This window comes from Amphiura filiformis, chromosome 2 (genome assembly GCF_039555335.1).
Source record: "Amphiura filiformis chromosome 2, Afil_fr2py, whole genome shotgun sequence".
NCBI lineage: Eukaryota > Metazoa > Echinodermata > Ophiuroidea > Amphilepidida > Amphiuridae > Amphiura > Amphiura filiformis.
Genome location: NC_092629.1, coordinates 53034749 through 53056867, shown reverse-complemented (window position 1 = coordinate 53056867; position 22119 = coordinate 53034749). Strand labels below are relative to the sequence as shown.

Sequence of the window (22119 nt, the reverse complement as noted above, 5' to 3'; positions counted from 1 at the left end):
TTTAAAATTAGTGATATCGAACCTTATTTGAAATTAGTGATATCGAACCTTATTTGAAATTAGTGATAGCGAACCTTATTTAAAATTACAGATAGCGAACCTTGAGTGAAAGTGAGTGATATCGAACCTTAGAACTAGCAAACATTTACACGTTAGTGATAGCGAACCTTAGAAATAGCGAACCTTTAGAGATAGCGGTCCGTCGCTGGGTAAAGTTGTCAGGATTAACCAAAATGGTGAATACGAAAATGTGATCTGCTCCGACGAAATGAGCGTAAAGTCGCAGGTTGGGAGTTTCGAGACATTCAAATTGTCGAGTTGCTGGTTTCTTTGTTTGTTTTGTTTTGTTTTTTTGGTGTTTTTTTTAAGACACCTGTATTTTCAGTGTATGTCCTTTGTAAATGGAGACATAATAAACACAGCCAAATTAAAAAGTCTCCACTAGTTCCATCCCCATTTAATGAGAGTCTGATGAGTTTATGGCAAAATAATTTATATAATAATTTTCTATACACTTTCCTTCGTAGGTTGATACCAAATTTGATATCAAAAGGTTAAGGGATCTAAAATGAGCGTTTATTGCGTTTCGACAGTATTTTTTGTGGGACATGAGAGCACCTCAGACCTATCGAATTGCATTCTGAATACGAAGCATGTCTTTATGATATCAAATAATTGTCATTTTTTGAAAATCACAATATAATACAAATTTTATGACAAATTATAAAAATGTGATATTTTTCAAATTTTTGATATATAACAGTCCTCGAAGTAAATTATATAAATCTAATGATATATTCTTAAAGTGTATGTAGCAGGGAGGAAAAAAGCCGACGGTCAATTGAAAATTTTGACCTTTCATATTGAAGATATGGATTTTTTCCTAAAAGACCTAATTTTTTTTTGGTGTTTTGGGGAAAAAATCCATATCTTCAATACGAAAGGTCAAAATTTTCAATTGATCGTCGGCTTTTCATCCCACCTACATACACTTTAAGTATAAATCATCAGATTTATAAAGTTTACTTCAAGTACTGTTAAATATCAAAAACATCAATTTTAATGATTTGCCATAAAATGTGTATTAAATTGCGAATTTCAAAAATCAAAATTATTTGATATCAGAATGACATTCTTCGTATTCAGAATGCAATTCGATATGTCTGATGTGCTCTAATGTCGCAAAATAAATACTGTCCAAACGTTCATACCCCAGCCCTTAATCATCGTGAGCATAAGAACCGTTGTTTGACCACACAAAAGCCAATGCATGGTATCACCTTATTATGTGGCCCGAAGCAACCCGTACAAGAATTATTGTACTCTTGCCTGCGCACAATTAAAAGAGCGGGGTTTTTAATATGCATTTTGACATGCATGGGTAAAACTCTTTATAATCGATTAACCTGCCGGCCTATTCATGCGACGTAATTCTTGGCACTCACGCTAGCTCTACCGCCTGATACAACTACCTATGTCATTTTTAAAATTGCACGAATTTCGAAACAACGGTTCCTATGCTCACGATGATTAAACTTTGATATCAAATTTGATATCAACTTTTGAAGGAAAGTGTATAGAAAATTATTATATTAATTATTTTGCCATAAACTCATCAGACTCTGATTAAATGGGAATGGAACTAGTGGAGACTTTTTAATTTGGCTGTGTTTATATGCTGTAATCTGTAGTAAAATATGTCCCCTATTCAACAAAGTAAATACCGCTGCAAGTACAGGTGTCATGACATCAACTCAACAGTTGGAACGTCTCGATTCGAGTCTTAAAGCTCCCTATTTGCGACTTTACGCTCCTATCGTCGGAGCATATACTTCGTAGAATCATAGTTTTCCTTTTTTGTACATTGGAATTTAATTGTTTACAAAATACACTTTATACATTGATAATAGTTATATTTGAAATAAGTACACGGAGACGGGAGACGATTTTTATAGCACGTTCTCGATGCAGACTGCATCTTCGTCTTAATTATAAAACACAATCACAAAAGAATTATTAACATCCTCTAACAAGAGAAAATGTAAGATGGCGCATGTGTTAATTTTGCAGAGTGATTTCACGTGATTTGTACGCAAGTTTTTTGTTATTGTTTTTTCTTCTTCTTCTTCTTCCTCTTCCTCTTCCTCTTCTTTATTTATGCCTGTGTAACAGGACATAAATATTCTCCTTACAATGATAGCCCATGGCTTTTTAAAATTTCCTAGGGTAGTCTCGACCCCAGAGGTCAAATGTCACGGGGCCCAGGGGCCCAAATGTAAAAATACAAAGCATGCAGTTTATCATCAAATAAAGCAGCCTCAGTTGGTACACTGATAGCCCAATGGGTACTCTATATTTACAGGTATCCATGAGTCCCATATGCCTTATAGTATGGGCCCAGGGCCCCAAATGTTAAAATAAGGGGCAACAGATTGACAAGGCTGGCTCTAAAACTAGAGTTATCAGGGAACATTAGACCAACACACTACTGTACAAGGGGGTGCCTAGGCGTTTCCGTTGCGATTGTGGTCCCTTTGTTCTTGTTCTGTCTTCCTTGATTCTTCCTACATACAATCTCATGCCTGCTTGCCCCAATCGTATTGGACACATGTAAGGTTGCAGTGAAACGATTGCGTATATAGTTCACTTGGTACTGCAATTGAATTGTATTGTCAGTGACATCGTTTAAGACGGGATGCATTGGCTTTAAGTTACCACTGGCAGCACTGACATTGAAAGTGACATTGTAGAGTTCAGCGACACTTATCTGTGGATTTGATTTGATATTCCAGCGTACCATGTAGAATCTCTTGTCCTTATTAATGAAAGTACATGTTCCGTTTATCTCGGGTGCATACACCAAGAGATTAGAAGAACTGGAGATGTGGTTTATTTGAGTCGGTGTTGACGGGGGATAAGAACAAACAACTGTTCGCATGTTTGCTGCGATCTTATTGGACACTTGCAATAACTTGGCAGTGAAAGGAATGCTACTGCCAGGCATCACCACCTGGAACTGCAACTTAACTGTATTATCAGTAACATCTTTTAAGATGGGAAACATTGGGTTCGAGGTATCGCTGGTAGTATTAGCAACGAAAGTGATATTGTCTAGTTCATTAAGACTCAACCTTGGATTGGATTTGATGTCCCAGTTTATGTAGAATCTGTTCTCTTCATTTATGAATTCGCAAGTTCCATTTATCATGGGTGCATACTCCACTAGAATGATAGTACTAATGTTATGTTTTATTTGTCCATTGCTCAATCTCTCTATGCAAGTGATACTCTGTTTATTCATCTTTTCAGTGGCCTTGAAGGAAATATGGTGCCGGTTTGTGGATGATCCTTTTACTGTAGGATGCGGGGTAGGATGTAAGGCTTTCCCAGCCAGCGTGATGTTCACTGTGGAATCAGACTTAGCTAAGCAATATATGCTGATATTGCGTCCGTTTTGGACAGTACAGGTCGGCTGCAGAAAACTACATAGCTTTGCATTTGCTACGCAGAATACACATACGGTTATCAGAGATAGAGCTGCTAAGTTTAACATCTTGATGTGTTGACAGGTCCAGCATAAATCTTTCTTTTGTTCATATATGCAAAGTTAGTAATCACGGTGAATGTAGTGTTTATCCACGGATGTGTGGTCTGCACTTTAACGGAAGAAGGACTGTTCATCTGTAATTCAAGCACATAACATGTTTATTGAATGATATATTTCAGATAAATGGTCAGTAAAAATATTATTATATTGTAGCAACTAAACGCCATTTAACATTAAAGGTAGGTGATCATATTTTATCGTATTGTGTTTTGTATTTAACATTGATGCCGGCACCAAGATAATTTAAATGTGACATCCCATGTCAAAACCAGACAGGATCGTAAATGGAGAAATAGCCAAAAATCTGCCAGGGGTGAATTTTCACAATTTGGGTTTGTTGCGAATTTGTGATGTTATTAAAGTTTAAAATATTGTCTGATAGTTTCAGATTGGAATATAACTGACATCTTGTATTTTTTGTGTCATTTTCCATGGTAATTCCTACTCTCAACATTGTAAATAATATTTTTAAAGGCCGATATCTCAATTTCCAATTTTATAATACCATAACTTACGAACTCAATATGTCCGATTTCATTGGGGAAAACGGCGTTGTGGAACAAAATATCTCCATATTTACGATAATTATGTAAAAACTTTCAAATTGATAACCTGCCCAGAAGTGTCTGGTTTTGACACGGGACGTCACAAATGTGTCCTGCATGTGACACTTGTATTTATAAGCATGTTCATTTTCCAGTGAAAAAAAGGACATGTTTCTATTTTGACATAAGTCGCTATAAAATGTTAATCAGAAAAGAAATTGGTTTGAGTTATTTAGAAGGGTAAATGTAAATTGATTTAATTGACTCGTCATTATTTATAATTACAGCTCCACGAAAGTACCCACCACGGTTCACTAATGTCAAAGTTTATAGTATTATGTTAATCAGAATGCAAAAATGAATACAAACTCGGCAAAAATGCATAAAATGCCAACAGGTGCCTACAATTGCACGAAATCAATTTCTGTAAAATGTAATAATAATTTTTAAAAATTTTGGATTTACTAAAAAAGCGAAGGCCTATGTTTTCATTTAAAATGACAATCCATTAATTGAAATATCATTTTTGACAACTTAGAGAGTTAAACTTATCAAGTTAAACGCTATTAGGCCAAAAAAAAGTTTCGTCTCAAAGCTTGCGCGCGCGTTTGTAAAATCCCACGATTTGACAAAAAACAAATGCGGAAATATTTTTTATTTCAAAAAAAATTTTTTTTATAGTTTTTTCTAGAAAAAATCGGCGAAAATCAGACTTTTTTCTCAAAATACCATGAAAAAAAGTCGGGAATAAAAAATAAAAAAAAATCGCATTTCGCATTTGTTTTAAATTTCTCGTGAGCTTTGAGACAAACATTTTTTTTTTTTTTTTATGTTAAACAAAATTAATGTTAATCATGAAAATGAAAAAAAAAACGCATACAAAATTCTGTATTAAATGTTTCGCCATTAAATGGCCGCCAATCTCGCTAAAAAACTTGATCGACCTATAATTTAAGACCTAGCAATCTAAATGTACATCCGAAACGTGCCTGGAATAAACTGCTAGCCCTGTTCGCAAACCGCGATGCCCTTAGAATAGTGACCGATTGTTGGAATATCTTGGATCATCATACACGTATCAGAGTCCAGCACAGAGCCTATGCTATATAGGCCTACATGTTATGGGCAATAGTAGATAGTAGAATTCCGTCTGCAAGCATGTATGCTTCTCAATGAGTGTTTTTTGACGAAAGAGACGAAAGACAGACACCCTCCATAAAACATCATGTGGAGTTTGAGCAACTATATCTGATAAAAAACGGTTGTTCAAACATGCAAGGTGGAAGGAGTATGCCTGTTGTCTCTTTCGTTAACAAAACCACTCATTTAGATGCATGCTTGTAGACGGAATTATACGGTACGTTATAGAGAGACCAATTTTGACGAAAAAGACGAAAGACAGACACCCTCCACAAAACATCATGTGACGTTTGAGCAACTATATAACTGATAAAAACGGTTGTTCAAATCATGCAAGGTGGAAGTGGAATATGTTTGGTATATTTTATGTCAAGTTGTTATTTTAAGACTAAAAAACAAAACAAAAACAAACAAAAAAAGCATATAAACATTGTCAGTTTTGCCACCCTACTTACCTATAATGTCCGACTGTGTAAAGCATCCACTTAATTCCGTAATCATCACTGCAGTATAATAATTATTAGTCACAGCTTCATGAGATGATAGGCCCAACCATCATGCAGGAATGTTCACAGTTATTTGCCATGCGCTGATTGTCTGACATCGATAATAACTAAAACAGGTTTTATTTTCAGATCAGAAAATGTCAAATTGGCATCGTATTTATAACCCCCAAAGTCCCTTTCACTCGCAAGTATTGTCGTAAGGAAATTTGTACAAACCATATGTTAAAACCCGGATGTTGGGAAATCCCCAAATAAACCCCATGTTATATTATTTTCCCATACACGTCATTGGATTCCACCTGAGGACTTACAAGTAATTATGTTAGGCCCTATGCTACCAACCGATACCCCCTCCCCCGGGATTTTGTGAGACAACTTTTTTTGGAAACCTCCCCCATATGGGAATTGAAATCAGGTTGTCCGCAAAAATGTCGACCCTGGGCTAAGCGGTGAGTGCGCTTTTTTTTTCAAAATGGCCGCCAGAATCCCATATAATGGTATTTTAATAGCAATTTGAAGTCATTGTGAAATTTTTTATTTGATTTCATTCGCAAATATGGTGTAACATTGACTCAAGCCTATTTTTGTAAATGAAAAAGAATGATAGAAGGCGTTTTATTTTTAAAATGGCCGCCAAAATGCTTTAAACTCCCATATAATGGTATTTAGATAGCGATTTGAAGTAATTATTACATTATCTTTTGTATTATTCCATTTGCAAATATGGTGTACTATTGAAGCCCACTTTTTTTAACAGGAAAGCTGTAATAGAGGGGGCTTTTTGAAAAAAAAATGGTTGCCAAAATACCTTTAAATGACTAAAATGTACCGCAAATCAGTTAATACCACAGCCTGTGTCAAATTTTGCATTTAAAATGATTGAAATGTTATTTCTTATTTTTCTCAACAAGTCATAGACTGGATATATGCACTACCTGTCTATACAAAGGTCATTGGGGTTGTATCTTCAGTCTTATATGGCATAAAGCTCTCGTCAGTGTCCAGAGAAAAACCGATTGAACGAGAAAAACAGATTTTGAATGAGCGGTTCTTGGTGCACTTCATTTATACCAGGATATGACCCCAAAGAAAAGTAATATCATATTTCAACATCCATTTCAGGTTGATTGTCAGAATTTTGCTGCACTACTTGAGCCCCCCCCCCCTCTAAAACATTTTTATTACGTCAACAGATAACGCAATTCAATGTTGATAGCAAGGTGAATGTGGTAAATATGTTGAAAACGACCTATTCAAGCACAATTTTTGACCAAAATGTAGGTTTTAAAAGTCAAAGTCTCAAGTGTTCCTTACAATATTTTTCAAATTTTATGTCATTAAATAAAAGACCATACTTATGAGCAATGGCCAGTTCTCTTTGCAAATCTTGTGCGAAAAGTTACTATTTTCGCCTGTTTTGTCACACGGTTGTAAATTCAATGAACTATGACTTTGCTAAAGCGCATTTACAAATTGATATGAAAGACTGAAGGCAACAATTCATAACAATTATAATCATTGGACCATAACTACGCGACCCTTTCAGCAAAATGACCCATTTTGTGTTCCTTCCAACCACTTTTTGACAATTCAGGCTGATTGTCTGCAAGACGGATAACTTGACGCTGATGACTATAAGATGTACGTATATGATGTCACGTAGGAAGTTTAAGTCATAAAAACAATGTAGTAAACATTTCGTCAGATCCTATCCTGACGTCATTTTTCACATATTTTTAATGGAGATCAAGAGTTCATTTGTTGATCATGATAAATAACATGTTTTGACGTATGTATACCTGATAGCAGATGACATGAGTTACCTACATGTAATGACATATCATATATACTGCGCCTAAGTAAAGTATCCTTACACTTGGAAAAATAATCACAATTTAAAACTGAACAATATTGGGGTAATATTTAATCCTGTGACACCACATTGAATCCAATGTGACTTCAAGAAGCAAAGTTACAAGCATTTGATTAGACGAAGGTCCAGTTTTAAAAGTGACAAATTGGCCTATTCAAAACTCCACAGACTAGACATCTGGGTTGAGAGTGGTGAATGGCTAATTTATGCGTTTGACTTTAATTTAAAACAAAAGGAACAAAAGAAAACTGAAACAAAAGAACTGACAAATGAAATGAAAGTTATGAAAAGTACAGAGAAGTAAAACTGAAATAAAACTGCTTTAAATAACGCTTCATTGAAGAAACTGTGTTGTCTCTTTGTTGCGCTTGTTGGAATCTTTTTGCGCCTTGTATAGGACAGTTTGTCACTTTTAAAACTGGTCCTTCGTCTATTCAATTGCTTGTAAATTTACTTTTTGAGGTCACATTGGATTCAATGTGATGTCAAAATGTGCAAGATTAGATAGTGCATCTATTAAAAGAACAAATTTACCCCAATATTTATCAGTTTTTAAATTGTGATTATTTTTCCAAGTGTAAGGATACTTTATTGGCGCAGTATAGAACCCCGCTTTAAGATGACCGTGCAAAGAGTCAATTACTCCTGATGAAATTGATAAGCTTTAAACCGTATTGTTATGTTACAAAAGAAAATTTTGCATTTTTTTTTTTTTGGATTGAAACAATTCAACACAACCTGAGATATAGAGAAATGTTCATAAAATGAAGTCAGAATCAGCTGGCGTTTTCAGCGTGGTGAGGCTCTGTAGAACTAGGGACAAAGGAAGATGTTATGATGGTATTATACTCTACAGGTTTCCTATTGGGGCCGTCTGCACGGGGACACCATCGCCAAGGTACCTAACTGTACACAGTTCTACTGCTGCTGCACAGGAACCACTAGCAGTGGTACTGCACTGATACAACACTGGTACTCCCTTGGTACAGTACCAGCCAAGTATATACTTGGCGACAGTGTACCTGTGCATGCGGCCCGATATGAATTTTGCAGTGTACCTATCTCTGAATAAGGTAAGAATGTCTTTAAAGCTCTTCGGCATTTTCTGCTTTTGTCGCCAAAGCAGGTACATTATTGTGTCATAAATTATACTGAATATTTATTTATCACATGGAGCATTGGGCTGTTGTCAATCATTTCCGGTAACAATAACCAATTCAAAGGAAACAAATGTTTACCTTCGTTAATTGCAGTTCATGCCTTGTTTGCATCTTTTCAAGATGGTGCTTTCAGGATTACATCCTTGTGATCTGGTCAACTCATTGACAGATACGAACCTCAGGAGGGAATTCAATTTTTGATCAATTCTCTCCAAGTAGTGAAACGTAATGTGAGCTTACACCAGTCACTGGTTTTACACGTGATATGAAAAGCACTTGTTGATGCTATTTACCAAAGTATGTTAGTTTTGATTGACCGCGAGTCTCTGAGGTTTCTGCTTTCTATTTATTTATATGTAATAGCGCCCTCGCTCATTTCTGGTTATCACTTGTTTTTGTCTGGATTGGTAAATCTTGAATGAAAGATCATTTCGTGTATTTTGAGTGCAGAAACTGTCGGACCGATACAGTCTTTTTACCGTGTTTACAACAAAATTATCATGTTCTGATGTAACTAGAAGAATTGAATCAAGTGCAGATAATAAACCTTTATACAAGATACTTTATAAAGGTATCCTTTTGTCATTAGATGCAGTAGAAGAGCTTAGAAGTTGTTGTTGTTTATACGCGTTGAAAAGCGTCTCTACCATTCCCGGTTTCAGCACAATTCCAGCAGGGCCGGATTTACCATTGGGGCTCCCAAAATTGCCCTGTGCATCTTATATTTTCGCCGAAAAAAACACCATGTTTTGGACCAAAATAGGGTACAAAATTGTAAACTGACCTGTTATATAGCAAAATTCGGCTTCAATTTGAGCTAAAATAGAAATTTTGTTCGCGCGCTTCACGCGTAAATATCCTAGTAATATCTATGCTTGTATCCGCCTAAATTGTAATGCTCCCGCCGACACCATCAATGTATAAACCAAAACTTCGCCATTTGAGTGCATATGCCTTCTAACGGTGCGTTTGGGGGCCTCCAAATTTTGGTCTGGCCCAGGGCCCCTAAAAAGGTAAATCCGGCCTTGAATTCCGGGGAACAATTATTCAGGGGAGCGATCCGAGTTTGCTCCAACAGCAATGTTTTTTCATACACAGTGGTGGCGCGGAGGCAAGGGGGGGGCATTTTGTTTATACAGCAAGTGTATAATACAGAATGCTGTCTTTTCATACACAGTGGTGGCGCTAGGGGGCAAGGGGTGGGCATCAGGGTGGGCATTTTGTTTATACAGCAAGTGTACAATACATAATGCATAATGCAGATATTATCAATTGTATATACATGGTAGATAGACTGTTCATTTGATATCCCTTCGTCACTTCTTTATTCTATGAACACGTGTCATGTGTTAATTATGTTCATGATTCCTTATTATTAAACTAGAGCGATATGATACATTGGCCTAAATAGATCATATTATAAAGACTGCATCAAACGTAACGCAGCCGTTATACTTTTCATGCTCTTTTTTAATATATAGTTTCAGAACTATTGATTGTATCCTTAACACTTTGATGTAGAAAAAAGGATGGTGTGTTTACACCCCCGGAGACTACATGTACAGTCTCTCTAAAAAAACCTCAATAAATATATAGCATACAGTACCGAAGTGTGACGTCATAAAATTATCTTTTTTGCATTTCAGCATTTCATGACAGTTTTTTGTGACGTCATCACTTCGGTAATCTATATATATCCCACCGATAATACCGGGTCAAAATTATGCAACCGGAAAATTATTTTCATTCCCCCTCCCAATTTTTATTTTGCCCCACCTGACCGAGAAAGCTGCCTACGCCCCTGATCTGCAACCAACTTTGCTACCTGCGGCACAGATTGCCTTTGGGTATCTTGCAGAGTACTCAGTGGCGGCGCTAGGGGAAGGGGCATTTGCCCCCCCATATTTTTCTTGCCCCCCCATTTTGCCCCCACACTTTTGAGGCAAAAACCCAAAATCACGTAAATGTTCACTTTTTGTGGCAATTTTGCGTAAAATTTGCCAATTGCCCCCCTGAAATTCACTTTGCCCCCCCATGCCCCCGAAAAAAATTCATGGCACCGCCACTGAGCTACTACTATCTCATTGCAAGTACATGTGGTCTATCATAGAGCAAAGCTTGCCTTGGTTTATATGAAAGCTCAAGTTTACAACAGTAGAGTCATAAGCCGCCTGACGCCTTGAATCAAGGCTATTAACCCCTTGGACAATTATACTGGTCATCTAACAACATTTCTAATTGGTTGATAACTTGAAATGCTCATTTCAATTGCCAATTATGACTAGGCTTTAAACTATTTATGGTCAAACTTGCATTTGCAGATGATCTTATTAATACCCTCCTTGATTGGTTCAAAATTGGACACAATATTCATTTTGGCCAATCGGCAGGTAGTTCTCATGGGGTTAAGGTTGGCAAATTGTTTAAACTGTTGCGATTTGGTAGTTCACAACATCTTGCGAATGGTAGTGAGCTTTGATAAAAATTGCATTGATAATTTCATAGCGAGTGTGTAGAAGAAATAAAATATCACAGCTATACTTTTGTAGTTCTTGAATTAGTAAAGAAGGCTCAGTGAAACAACAACACTTTTGTAAAACGTACATAACTCATCCACAACAATAAATCAAGCAAGCGAGTATAATGATTTGTAAAATGCAAAACATCAAAGTGTTTAATATTTTCAATATTATATTGATTTAGATAATGAAAAATCGATATTTTGGCTGCTTCTACCAAAAAATACCTAGTATACCTTTAAGTAAATCAGATATTGTCATTATAGCACTGTTTTGTGAAAGGATTTGTCAAATATGTGTCCTTTGTCACTAACCAACAATAAAATGAAATAACAATGCATAAACTTTACCCTACAGTAATTTTTATTACTATTAAACCCGCAATAATCGTTTCAGACGTGTGTCAGGTGCAAACAAGAGACAATATGCAACAGTCAACCATTTATCACGTTTCTATTTTGTAAATCATTGAGCCATGAATACGTGTGACATCAATAGGTCACAAAGTGATTCCTTAAGTACAAATAAATACATTTACTTGTACAAATTATACAGTTATAGCTGTATATTTTGGGTTTGTATGCGTAAATTAGATTTTAAAAATTACATTTTTTACAAATGACTTATGGCGAACCTAGTCTGAGTATTAATTATTTGCGTATTAATTATTTTGCGTATTAATTATTTTGAGTATTAATCATTTTGAGTATTAATTCTTTTGAGTATTAATTATTTTGAGTATTAATTATTTTGAGTATTAATTATTTTGAGTATTAATTATTTTGAGTATTAATTCTTTTGAGTATTAATTATTTTGAGTATTAATTCTTTTGAGTATTAATTATTTTGAGTATTAATTATTTTGAGTATTAATTATTTTGAGTATTAATTATTTTGAGTATTAATTATTTTGAGTATTAATTATTTTGAGTATGCTTATTAATTTTTTTGAGTAATAATTATTTTAAGTTTTAGTTATTTTGAGTATTAATTATTTTGAGTATTAATTATTTTGAGTATTAATTATTTTGAGTATTAATTATTTTGAGTATTAATTATTTTGAGTATTAATTATTTTGAGTATTAATTATTTTGAGTATTAATTATTTTGAGTATTAATTATTTTGAGTATTAATTATTTTGAGTATTAATTATTTTGAGTATTAATTATTTTGAGTATTAATTATTTTGAGTATTAATTATTTTGAGTATTAATTATTTTGAGTATTAATTATTTTTTTTTTTTTTTGAGTATTAATTATTTTGAGTATTAATTATTTTGAGTATTAATTCATTTTGAGTATTAATCATTTTGAGTATTAATTATTTTGAGTATTAATTATTTTGAGTATTAATTATTTTGAGTATTAATTATTTTGAGTATTAATTATTTTGAGTATTAATTATTTTGAGTATTAATTATTTTGAGTATTAATTATTTTGAGTATTAATTATTTTGAGTATTAATTATTTTGAGTATTAATTATTTTGAGTATTAATTATTTTGAGTATTAATTATTTTGAGTATTAATTATTTTGAGTATTAATTATTTTGAGTATTAATTATTTTGAGTATTAATTATTTTGAGTATTAATTATTTTGAGTATTAATTATTTTGAGTATTAATTATTTTGAGTATTAATTATTTTGAGTATTAATTATTTTGAGTATTAATCATTTTGAGTATTAATCATTTTGAGTATTAATTATTTTGAGTATTAATTATTTTGAGTATTAATTATTTTGAGTATTAATTATTTTGAGTATTAATTATTTTGAGTATTAATTATTTTGAGTATTAATTATTTTGAGTATTAATTATTTTGAGTATTAATTATTTTGAGTATTAATTATTTTGAGTATTAATTATTTTGAGTATTAATTATTTTGAGTATTAATTATTTTGAGTATTAATTATTTTGAGTATTAATTATTTTGAGTATTAATTATTTTGAGTATTAATTATTTTGAGTATTAATTATTTTGAGTATTAATTATTTTGAGTATTAATTATTTTGAGTATTATTATTTTGAGTATTAATTATTTTGAGTATTAATTATTTTGAGTATCAATTATTTTGAGTATTAATTATTTTGAGTATCAATTATTTTGAGTATTAATTATTTTGAGTATTAATTATTTTGAGTATTAATTATTTTGAGTATTAATTATTTTGAGTATTAATTATTTTGAGTATTAATTATTTTGAGTATTAATTATTTTGAGTATTAATTATTTTGAGTATTAATTATTTTGAGTATTAATTGGAGAATATTCGCACCGAAAGAATTTAAGATGCACCGTGAACCACTTGTTATCCATAAGTCACCGCATCATAGGTCATTAAAAATGAAACATAGCATTAGCATTTTCTTTGCGGGCAACCCGTTCTCTTAATGGAATTTTACCCTGTTTTCAATCATTCAATTTTAACGTGAGCTTTTAATAAATCTCCTTCATCATGTTCGACATAATTATGTTCTGAAAACCCATATAAAGGTAGTATAATATTTCCGCACACTCGTATTCATTAGCAACCAAATACACTCGTGGATTTAACACAGTGGCGTTATTAGACAGTTGTTGACGGAGATACAGGGTGTCCCAGAAAAAATTACCGGGCGAATGAATTTGGACGTAAGTCGAGAAATAGATATCAGAATCAACATATCTAAACATTAGCGTGTAGCCCATCTTATTATGCATCCTATACGTCAATTTTACTGGAATCGATTGACTGATTGCGGAGAAATGAGCGATTGCATAACGCATGCGTCAATTCACTTCATTCCAAGTTTGAAAGAAAGATCATTCAACACAATGCGCACTATAGTGGTTTAGCTGTCAATGGGCTTCATGTTTTGTTCTGTGAATCCTTTTTGTTCTTTTTAAACAATCTGTTTCTTGCAAAACATTTATTAGGTTTTGTTCAAATTTGAAAACCTGCTCGATATTGAAAATGAAAGTTTCCATGTAAGATGATGCTCGGTACTTGTAAATATCCTTTTTCGTTAATGCTGATATAAATGTTGCATAAAGAATTATTGCATAAATGATAAAAGAGTTCCAGCTGGCTTTAAAAATTCTCACACACATTAAAGTTTTGGAATATTTCATATAAATTGTAATGCAAAGTTTAAATCTTCACCATTAATATTGCATGGTATCAAAATCATACGTAAACTGTAAGCACTTGATCATTGTCATTCTTGGCTCAAATGTTCTTTGGAAAGTTAAAATATAACATATTTGAACAACCTAAAGAATTAAAGTTGGAAAGCTTCAAATTGCAGAAATCGAAGTTTTCTCGGACAAAATGTTATTCATCTTCAGTGAAAGCATGAATAACATAACACCGTTGGATTATAAAACAGATATTGTGGACTGAATTTAATGCGATACACAAACTTTAGGAGCGAGTATGAAAAAAGCGCCTGTGATCAAACTTGGAATGAACTGCATTGATGCGCGCATTATGTAATCGTTAATTTTTTCGCAACCAGTCAACCGAATCAAATACAATTTTGGTACATGATGCACAATAAAATAGGCTATGCGGTTCATTTTAATTTTTTTGATTATGATGTCTACTTCTCGACTTACGTTCAATTTTATTCACTCGGTAATTTTTTCTGGGACACCCTGTATAACGCTGTCTACCGTTTCTTGTGTTCTTTCTGATTCTTCTTTCTGTCGATCAGAAATCCTGACTTAGCTTTCACATACCTTGACCTACTTTGATATAAAATTGGATGGTTTCCCGGGGGTTGGATACTCAGTACAAATGACCGTACGGGGACGTGCCGCAAATATGGGTAGCATTTTCGGTCTTTTGGTATATCAATGACCCCTTTTCAAAGCCTCTTTTGGTATATGGATGGGTCCTTTTTTTTTCAAAAATGTTCTCAATTTTTTCGGAAATTAGCCAAATTTTTCCTTAATCTAAAGCCCAAATTTTTCAAAAATTTTGGGAAAATTTGTAAAAACTAAGACAATTTGGATTCAATTCGGCCGTAAATGTTGACTTTTGGTATATCAATGGGTCAAAATTTCTTGAAAAATTGGTATATTTATGGGTCCACTTTCAAATTCTCAGTGGCACGTCCCTACCAAAACCAAACTTGAGTACCCCGGATGGTTTGAACCCAATACACAAATTTATTGGTCGAGCTATATTCGACTTCGTCTCGTCCAATATTTTTAAACTCACAAACATAACTGACCATGTCCGCAAATGTCATTTTAAAAATTATTTTATTTGAAACCGTCGATGGGACGTTCTTGCGTGTTTCGGTTAAAAACACATAATTATGACCTCAGAAATATTAATGCGTCTTATAGTTGTGATACGGGTCAGGGGTCAGGGTGTATAGCGTGTGGAAGATATTCTACAATCCTGGAAAAAAAATAGTTGACACACTTGTATACCATATTGAAATGCGTGCCCCATCGAAACTGGGGAGGCATGTGAGACATGCATGCGATGTGAAGCACAACCCTCACCTTTCGTCACTCCCCATCTTTCAGTGTTGGAGCATTATGATTTGAGGGTCCCACAGACCTGGTGATAACGTGGCTTTGTCCAACACTGAATTGGGGGAGCCGGGCGGAGATACTATATTTCTTGAAAAATTGGTATATTTATGGGTCCACTTTCAAATTCTCAGTGGCACGTCCCTACCAAAACCAAACTTGAGTACCCCCCGGATGGTTTGAACCCAATACACAAATTTATTGGTCGAGCTATATTCGACTTCGTCTCGTCCAATATTTTTAAACTCACAAACATAACTGACCATGTCCGCAAATGTCATTTAAAAAATTATTTTATTTGAAACCGTCGATGGGACGTTCTTGCGTGTTTCGGTTAAAAACACATACGCGGGGTGCATAAGTATTGTTTAATTACACTCGAGCGCTGTAATGCGCGTACTACCTACTCGCTGTGCATTTACGTCGTGCAGAATTGTTTGTTTGCTTTAAATGATCTTCCAGTAGGAACTCGACAACGACCCATAATAGGAGAGGGTTACCAAGCTGGCCCAACTTTTGGTCAATTTCATTCTACGTCTTTTAGGAAATGCCATTGATTCATTTTTCTTGAAGGTCAAATATCTTTTGCGTTTGTTTAAAAAAAAAGCAAAAATTACGGAAATTCTTTGTCGTCTATGAAATAGGTTAATAAATGCAGCACTCTTGTTCCCCGAGAGATCGGACACAATGGGCTATTCCAGTTGAAATTAACACTTCCTCTGTGGAAGATTTTGGAAGTACCTTCCAAAAGTAAGTTTTTAATCAAAATCTATAAAATAATATAATTGATCAAATTTAATCATTTTGAAACCCATACTCCCCCTGCACTGTATTATATGGCTTTACCTATATCTTCCACAAGTGGCGTGAGTATTTCAAATGGAAGTTACCCAATTGTCTATTCTATTCAAAACTTATACTCCCTCTGTGAAATACTTTAGCTAAATCTTCCACAGGGGTAGTGTGGATTTTAAATGGAATAGCATAATAATACATTTCCGCTGAATGATGATGCGTATCAACATCTCACCGAGTGTGCATTTAATTATTGAATCCAATTTTTTTCTCAAGAGGTGACGATACGCTGTAATTTGAACGAAATGACACGATTGCCAAGAAAGGTAACTTAAATTGCAATTGCAGGCGACAAAGAAATTACGGGGTTGTGAATATATTAATTATATACTAATTATCTGTTGTTATCAAGATGAATTATTACAGTCAGTCGTTAGTTGTATTGAACTCTTTAAATACAAAGACTTACTTTAATATTATTATTGTATAGTACAGTAGTTGACTTAAAACAACAGTCACAAGACTTACTATTTGCAGAGCTGTGGTAGCTTGCGACCTGCATCTACAGGTCTTCTTTAGCCACTGAAGAGATTATTCCACTTGACTTGCCTCTTGACTACCGGGTACCAGGTATTATTATTGTACTCTACTTGGATTGAAAGGTAATGAAATTAGTAGGTGCATGGTACTACTGATACTCATCTATTGCTATCTTTCAACCAAGAAGCAAAATTAATCAGCATTTGCATAAATGCTGACCGGTAGGGAGTTTAAACTGTATATGAAAACTGTGCACGTAATTATTGCAGTTTTAACAAACACTTTCTACCGGAAACATCTTGTGTTCCTTCACATTATATTCTATTTCTGTAATTTTATGTTTCACTCGCACTTGTAAAAGCAGATCAGTATCTCTGAAAATAGTGATGAGTGCAGCCTTCTTATTCGCTGTAGAAGTAACGTAATGCTATCAAAGCAATAGATGAATAAAATTGTTGACTATATTGCCCTGCACTACTATGTTCACGCGGTACCCATGCATTGAACCATATCATGCTGATCACTCACACCTGTAAGATTAGTATCTTTAAAAAGAGCGGTATTGTATTCAATCCACACCACTCCACGCCATACATAAATTCTGCCAGTCACATTTCCCCAATATGAAATTTTTTTAAAGTAAAATGTTAATTTTAATTTTACTTCATTCAAGTTTGGCGGAGGCGGGGTTCGAACTCACGGCGGCGGACTGCTTTGGACACACTATGAACCCAGCGCCTTAGACCACTCGGCCACTTGTCTTGTTGGAATTCATTTGAAACTTATTTGAAGATATAATCGCAACTTCAACATAGGCCAACCAATTATGGATTTCAACTGGAATAGCCACTTCCCGCATTCCTCATCTGCTCATGGTACATTTGCCAGGTAATTGAACTAAAAAAAAGTGTTCAGTCCTTTCGGATGTGACGTTATGCCGTTAGTCTAATGGTCTCATGTGAAGATGGAACACGGATAATAACTCACAGTAAATTTTGAGAAGAATATCATGCATAGGGTGTTACCAGCAGATCCAATCAGCACCATAGGCAGATTTGGATGAAAAGGCGCTATATAATAAGCTGCCAAGTGTGAGCATGAAGTATCAAAACTAACGCTTGCTTTGTAGAAGAGTTGAAAATTGACACGTTTCACTGATGCTTGAAAGGGACGCACCATTTGACTTAGAGGTAGCCTAGAAGTTTTTACACTAGGTATTGCCCTTGTTTTTTGCTCAATTATGTTAACCAAATAAAGTTCTTTGACTCTATGACCTCTGAATGACATTTGACCCAATGAACACATTGATTAAATCTGTAAATAATATACATACTTTTTAAACCACTAGCTTAACTGAAATTTTATAGCCATTGAAGGTAATTTGGCACTAGCTCTTCTGAATTTTTATAGCAATTGAAGGTAATTTTGACAAAAATACGCCGATAACCTTTGGATGACCTTTGAGCCCAACCCATGCAAACAATTAAATACAACAAAGCCAGTAATTCTTCTTTTTTTTTCTTCTTTTTTTTTTTTTTTTGCTCATGTAGTAGGGGAAGTTTTGTTATTCATCATAAACCAAACCGCTTGAAGCATGTTTATGTTTTAAAAACATTTTTGAGTTTGCTGGGAAGCTACAACATCCAGCTTAAACCTCGCCTGATAACCCTCACCTTCAAATACGTGCCATCTGCTCCTTTAGCACACCTACCTGACACATGATTGATTGATAACACATTAATCGCTTCGGTCTAAGAGTAAAACTTTATTATAAACATCTCAAAAAAAGTAACTAACCCCTTTAAATAATGACCATTATTCTAAAACGGGTGATTGTATTACAAATCTGTAAAATGCGTTGGAAGCAGAATTTATTTCTGCACATTTTGACACCTCATTTACAGCAATTGACTAAATATTGACAGCGTACATTTAAATCAATGTAACCCAAGATTTCAAAGTTGCAGTAAATTGTATTGATTTTGTATTCAGTGTAATGGAAGGAAATCTGTGTAATGATATCTGAGTGTTTTTGTATTGTAAAAATTTGTATGTAAGTGCAACTTTCAAATCTGGACCTTACTACATTAAATTAACCGGTGTTTTATTTTTTTCTGGGCTATCGTATCAAATGAGGTGTCAAAATACGCAGAAATAAATTCTGCTCCCAACGCATTTTACGGATTTGAAATACAATAGCCCCATTATTTAAGGGGGGTTAGTTACCTTTTTTGAGATGTTTACATTCCATATCTATTTGGAGCGACCCTTACTTTTGTGCAGGTGTTACTCGTGGGATGGAGGGGCTCATAAAAGTTAAATAATGTAGTCGGTATACACTCTAAGAATGTAGGGTAGCTTTATATGGTACAAACATGCATGCATGCTAATTTTGACATAGGTTATAGTATTTCTTTGAGTACGCTGTCGGTTATCACAGTATATGAATAAGGTAATATTCATTGAGTTTTGGGTTATAAAACACTGTAGGTTTCGAGCAAAACTCAGTAAAGGAGTATAATGGAACCATATGAGACATGTGATACTGTTTTTGCGTCGAAGTTCCGACTATAATGTAAAAGATTCGCAGAATAAAGCAAACTTATTACAGTGTATTTGTGTTACTATCCAACATTGTAGTTGGTAGAACGAAAAACATTATTTTAATTTCTCCTCTCTAGCGCCTTTTTCATTAATGGCAAGTTTCTTTGAGACTTAGATCAGAAATAATAATATTAATGATCAACCGTCCCCTATTTGGGACAATGGTCGAGGTCCACTGCCCTTTAACCTTTTCCCATCGCTCCAAATAGATATGGAATCAATTGTAACTTGTATACATTTGAGTGATAAATGGTAGGTCTTAATTATCGAAAAGTGGCAATCAATTTGGTTCACCCTATAGCATTTCAGGTATGGCACGTAATGTGACTTTAATGATACATAAATCAACATAAATGGACAAGTGAAAACGATGGATGGGTTCATTGAATAAACATTACAAACAAGCGCTTAAATGGGCTATTCCATTTAAAATTAACACTACCCCTGTAGAAGATTTTGGAAATACCTTCCACAGGGGGAGTATGAATTTCAAATGGAATTAACACATTAGCAGGTCCATTTGAAACTCACCTTCCCTCAGGGGAAGATTCAGGTTGAATCTCTCAGAGGGAGTATGAAATTCAAATGGAGCTGCCTAATGTGCTCAATACATTGCAAATTCATATTCCCCCTGTGGCAGATATTTCCAAAATCTTCCACGGGGGTAGTGTGGATTTCAAATGGAATAGCCCAATGAAGAAACGCTAGATCACTTTCCTTTCATCAGTAAACAATTTGTTAAAACTTTTAAGTTTTAAGTTTTAAGTTTTAAGTGTGCCTTAAAAGGCAAAAAAAAAAAAAAAGAAAAGAAAAAAAACAAGTATTCTATGGGTCATATTGCAGAGTTTTCCAGTTCAGTGGTTTAGAAAAAATAGTCAATGGTCATTCACACTCAGCTACACTCAGCGCAGTGTTGCTCACTTTGCAGCCTTTCCGCCCAAGGTCAGAACTACCCGAGCGTGAGCTGTTATATTTAAAGAGAATGGCTTTACGGCCAATCATGTCCTATAATGGCGATGGATTGAAATCAATCAAAAAATGCAGGACGAGCGTTCCTGTTCATATTCATAAGTATTTCAAACATTCATATGTTATTGACACCACAAACTTACTACTAAAATGCAGATACGTTTTTAATTTGCACCAAAAGGCGTTGTGGAATTATCTCAAAGCGGAAACCATTTTCATGGTTCTTGTATAATTAGAAAGAGTGTGTACACTTAATTACTTTAAAAGTACCTGTAAGGGTTGTTTTACAATCCGGGTACACCGACCGTCTCACTGGGGGTGAAAAATGAAGCGTCTAGTTTTTCCTCAATTTATTTGTTTTTGTGTTGTGGATGGGAAATCTGTAAAAAAATATGGACGTCAAGTGTTCAGATGTTCACTTCATGCCAGAAACGTCACATGATGTACATGTTTCTGTATTATTTTTTGGAGAGTACGCATTTTGACAGAATTAACCATGACTTTCAAACATATATGAAAACTAAGTGTCAGTTGAGTTTATTAAACGTTGTTATGATATTAGTGTTTTTCAAGAAAATAAAAGTTTAGTCTATGGTCAATTTGAACTAAAAATGTCCGTTTCTGTATTATTTTTCGGAGAGTACGCATTTTGACGGAATTAACCCTGACGTCTAACTTTCAAACATAATATGAAAACTATAAGTGTTAGTTGAGTTTATTAAACGTTTTTAGGATATTAGTGTTTTTCAAGAAAATAAAAGTTTAGTCTATGGTCAATTGGAACTAAAAATTTCCGTTTCTGTATTATTTTTCGGAGAGTACGCATTTTGACGGAATTAACCCTGACTTCTAACTTTCAAACATATATGAAAACTAAGTGTCAGTTGAGTTTATTAAACGTTTTTAGGATATTAGTGTTTTTCAAGAAAAGTTTAGTATCCGGGTTTAGTCTATAGTCAACTTGAACAAATATTTGAAGAAATGGCACAATAATATTAATACAACTGTCGCAATCTTACATGGTTCTAAAATTTGAACAATCATGTTTCAAACATTACTTATGAACTGTCAAAATATGTTTTTATGTTATTGCTGGCAGTGATATATCATTTGCAAAGTTCACAAAGGTCAAATGAGACAGCTATTTTGTCACACAGTTATACAGAAATGTATATTTGCATCATTTGCTAAGCATTTCAAACAGTTTCTTCGTGGCTGTAGGCGGAACTGATATGGTCAATAATTAGGCATTGCAACGTTTAATCATAAGTAAATCTAAGAGAGTTATTTGACTCAATGACCTCTGAATGACATTTGACAAAATGA

General features: G+C 34.1%; 1 protein-coding gene across 1 annotated transcript; it reads right to left on the bottom strand.

The window, feature by feature from the left end:
- Window positions 1–1959: 1959 nt before the first annotated feature.
- LOC140136272 (uncharacterized) lies at window positions 1960–5895 on the bottom strand. The gene is made up of 2 exons (XM_072157999.1): window positions 5748–5895; window positions 1960–3681 (listed from the first exon to the last, which is right to left on the bottom strand). The coding sequence occupies exon 2, from the start codon at window positions 3551–3553 to the stop codon at window positions 2486–2488; it is 1068 nt and encodes a 355-aa protein (XP_072014100.1). The 5' UTR covers window positions 3554–3681; window positions 5748–5895; the 3' UTR covers window positions 1960–2485.
- Window positions 5896–22119: the final 16224 nt, after the last annotated feature.

What these genes read in the sequence shown, in the direction of transcription:
- LOC140136272 (XM_072157999.1), bottom strand. Translation starts at nt 3,553, where the DNA reads ATGTTAAACTTAGCAGCTCTATCTCTGATAACCGTATGTGTATTCTGC.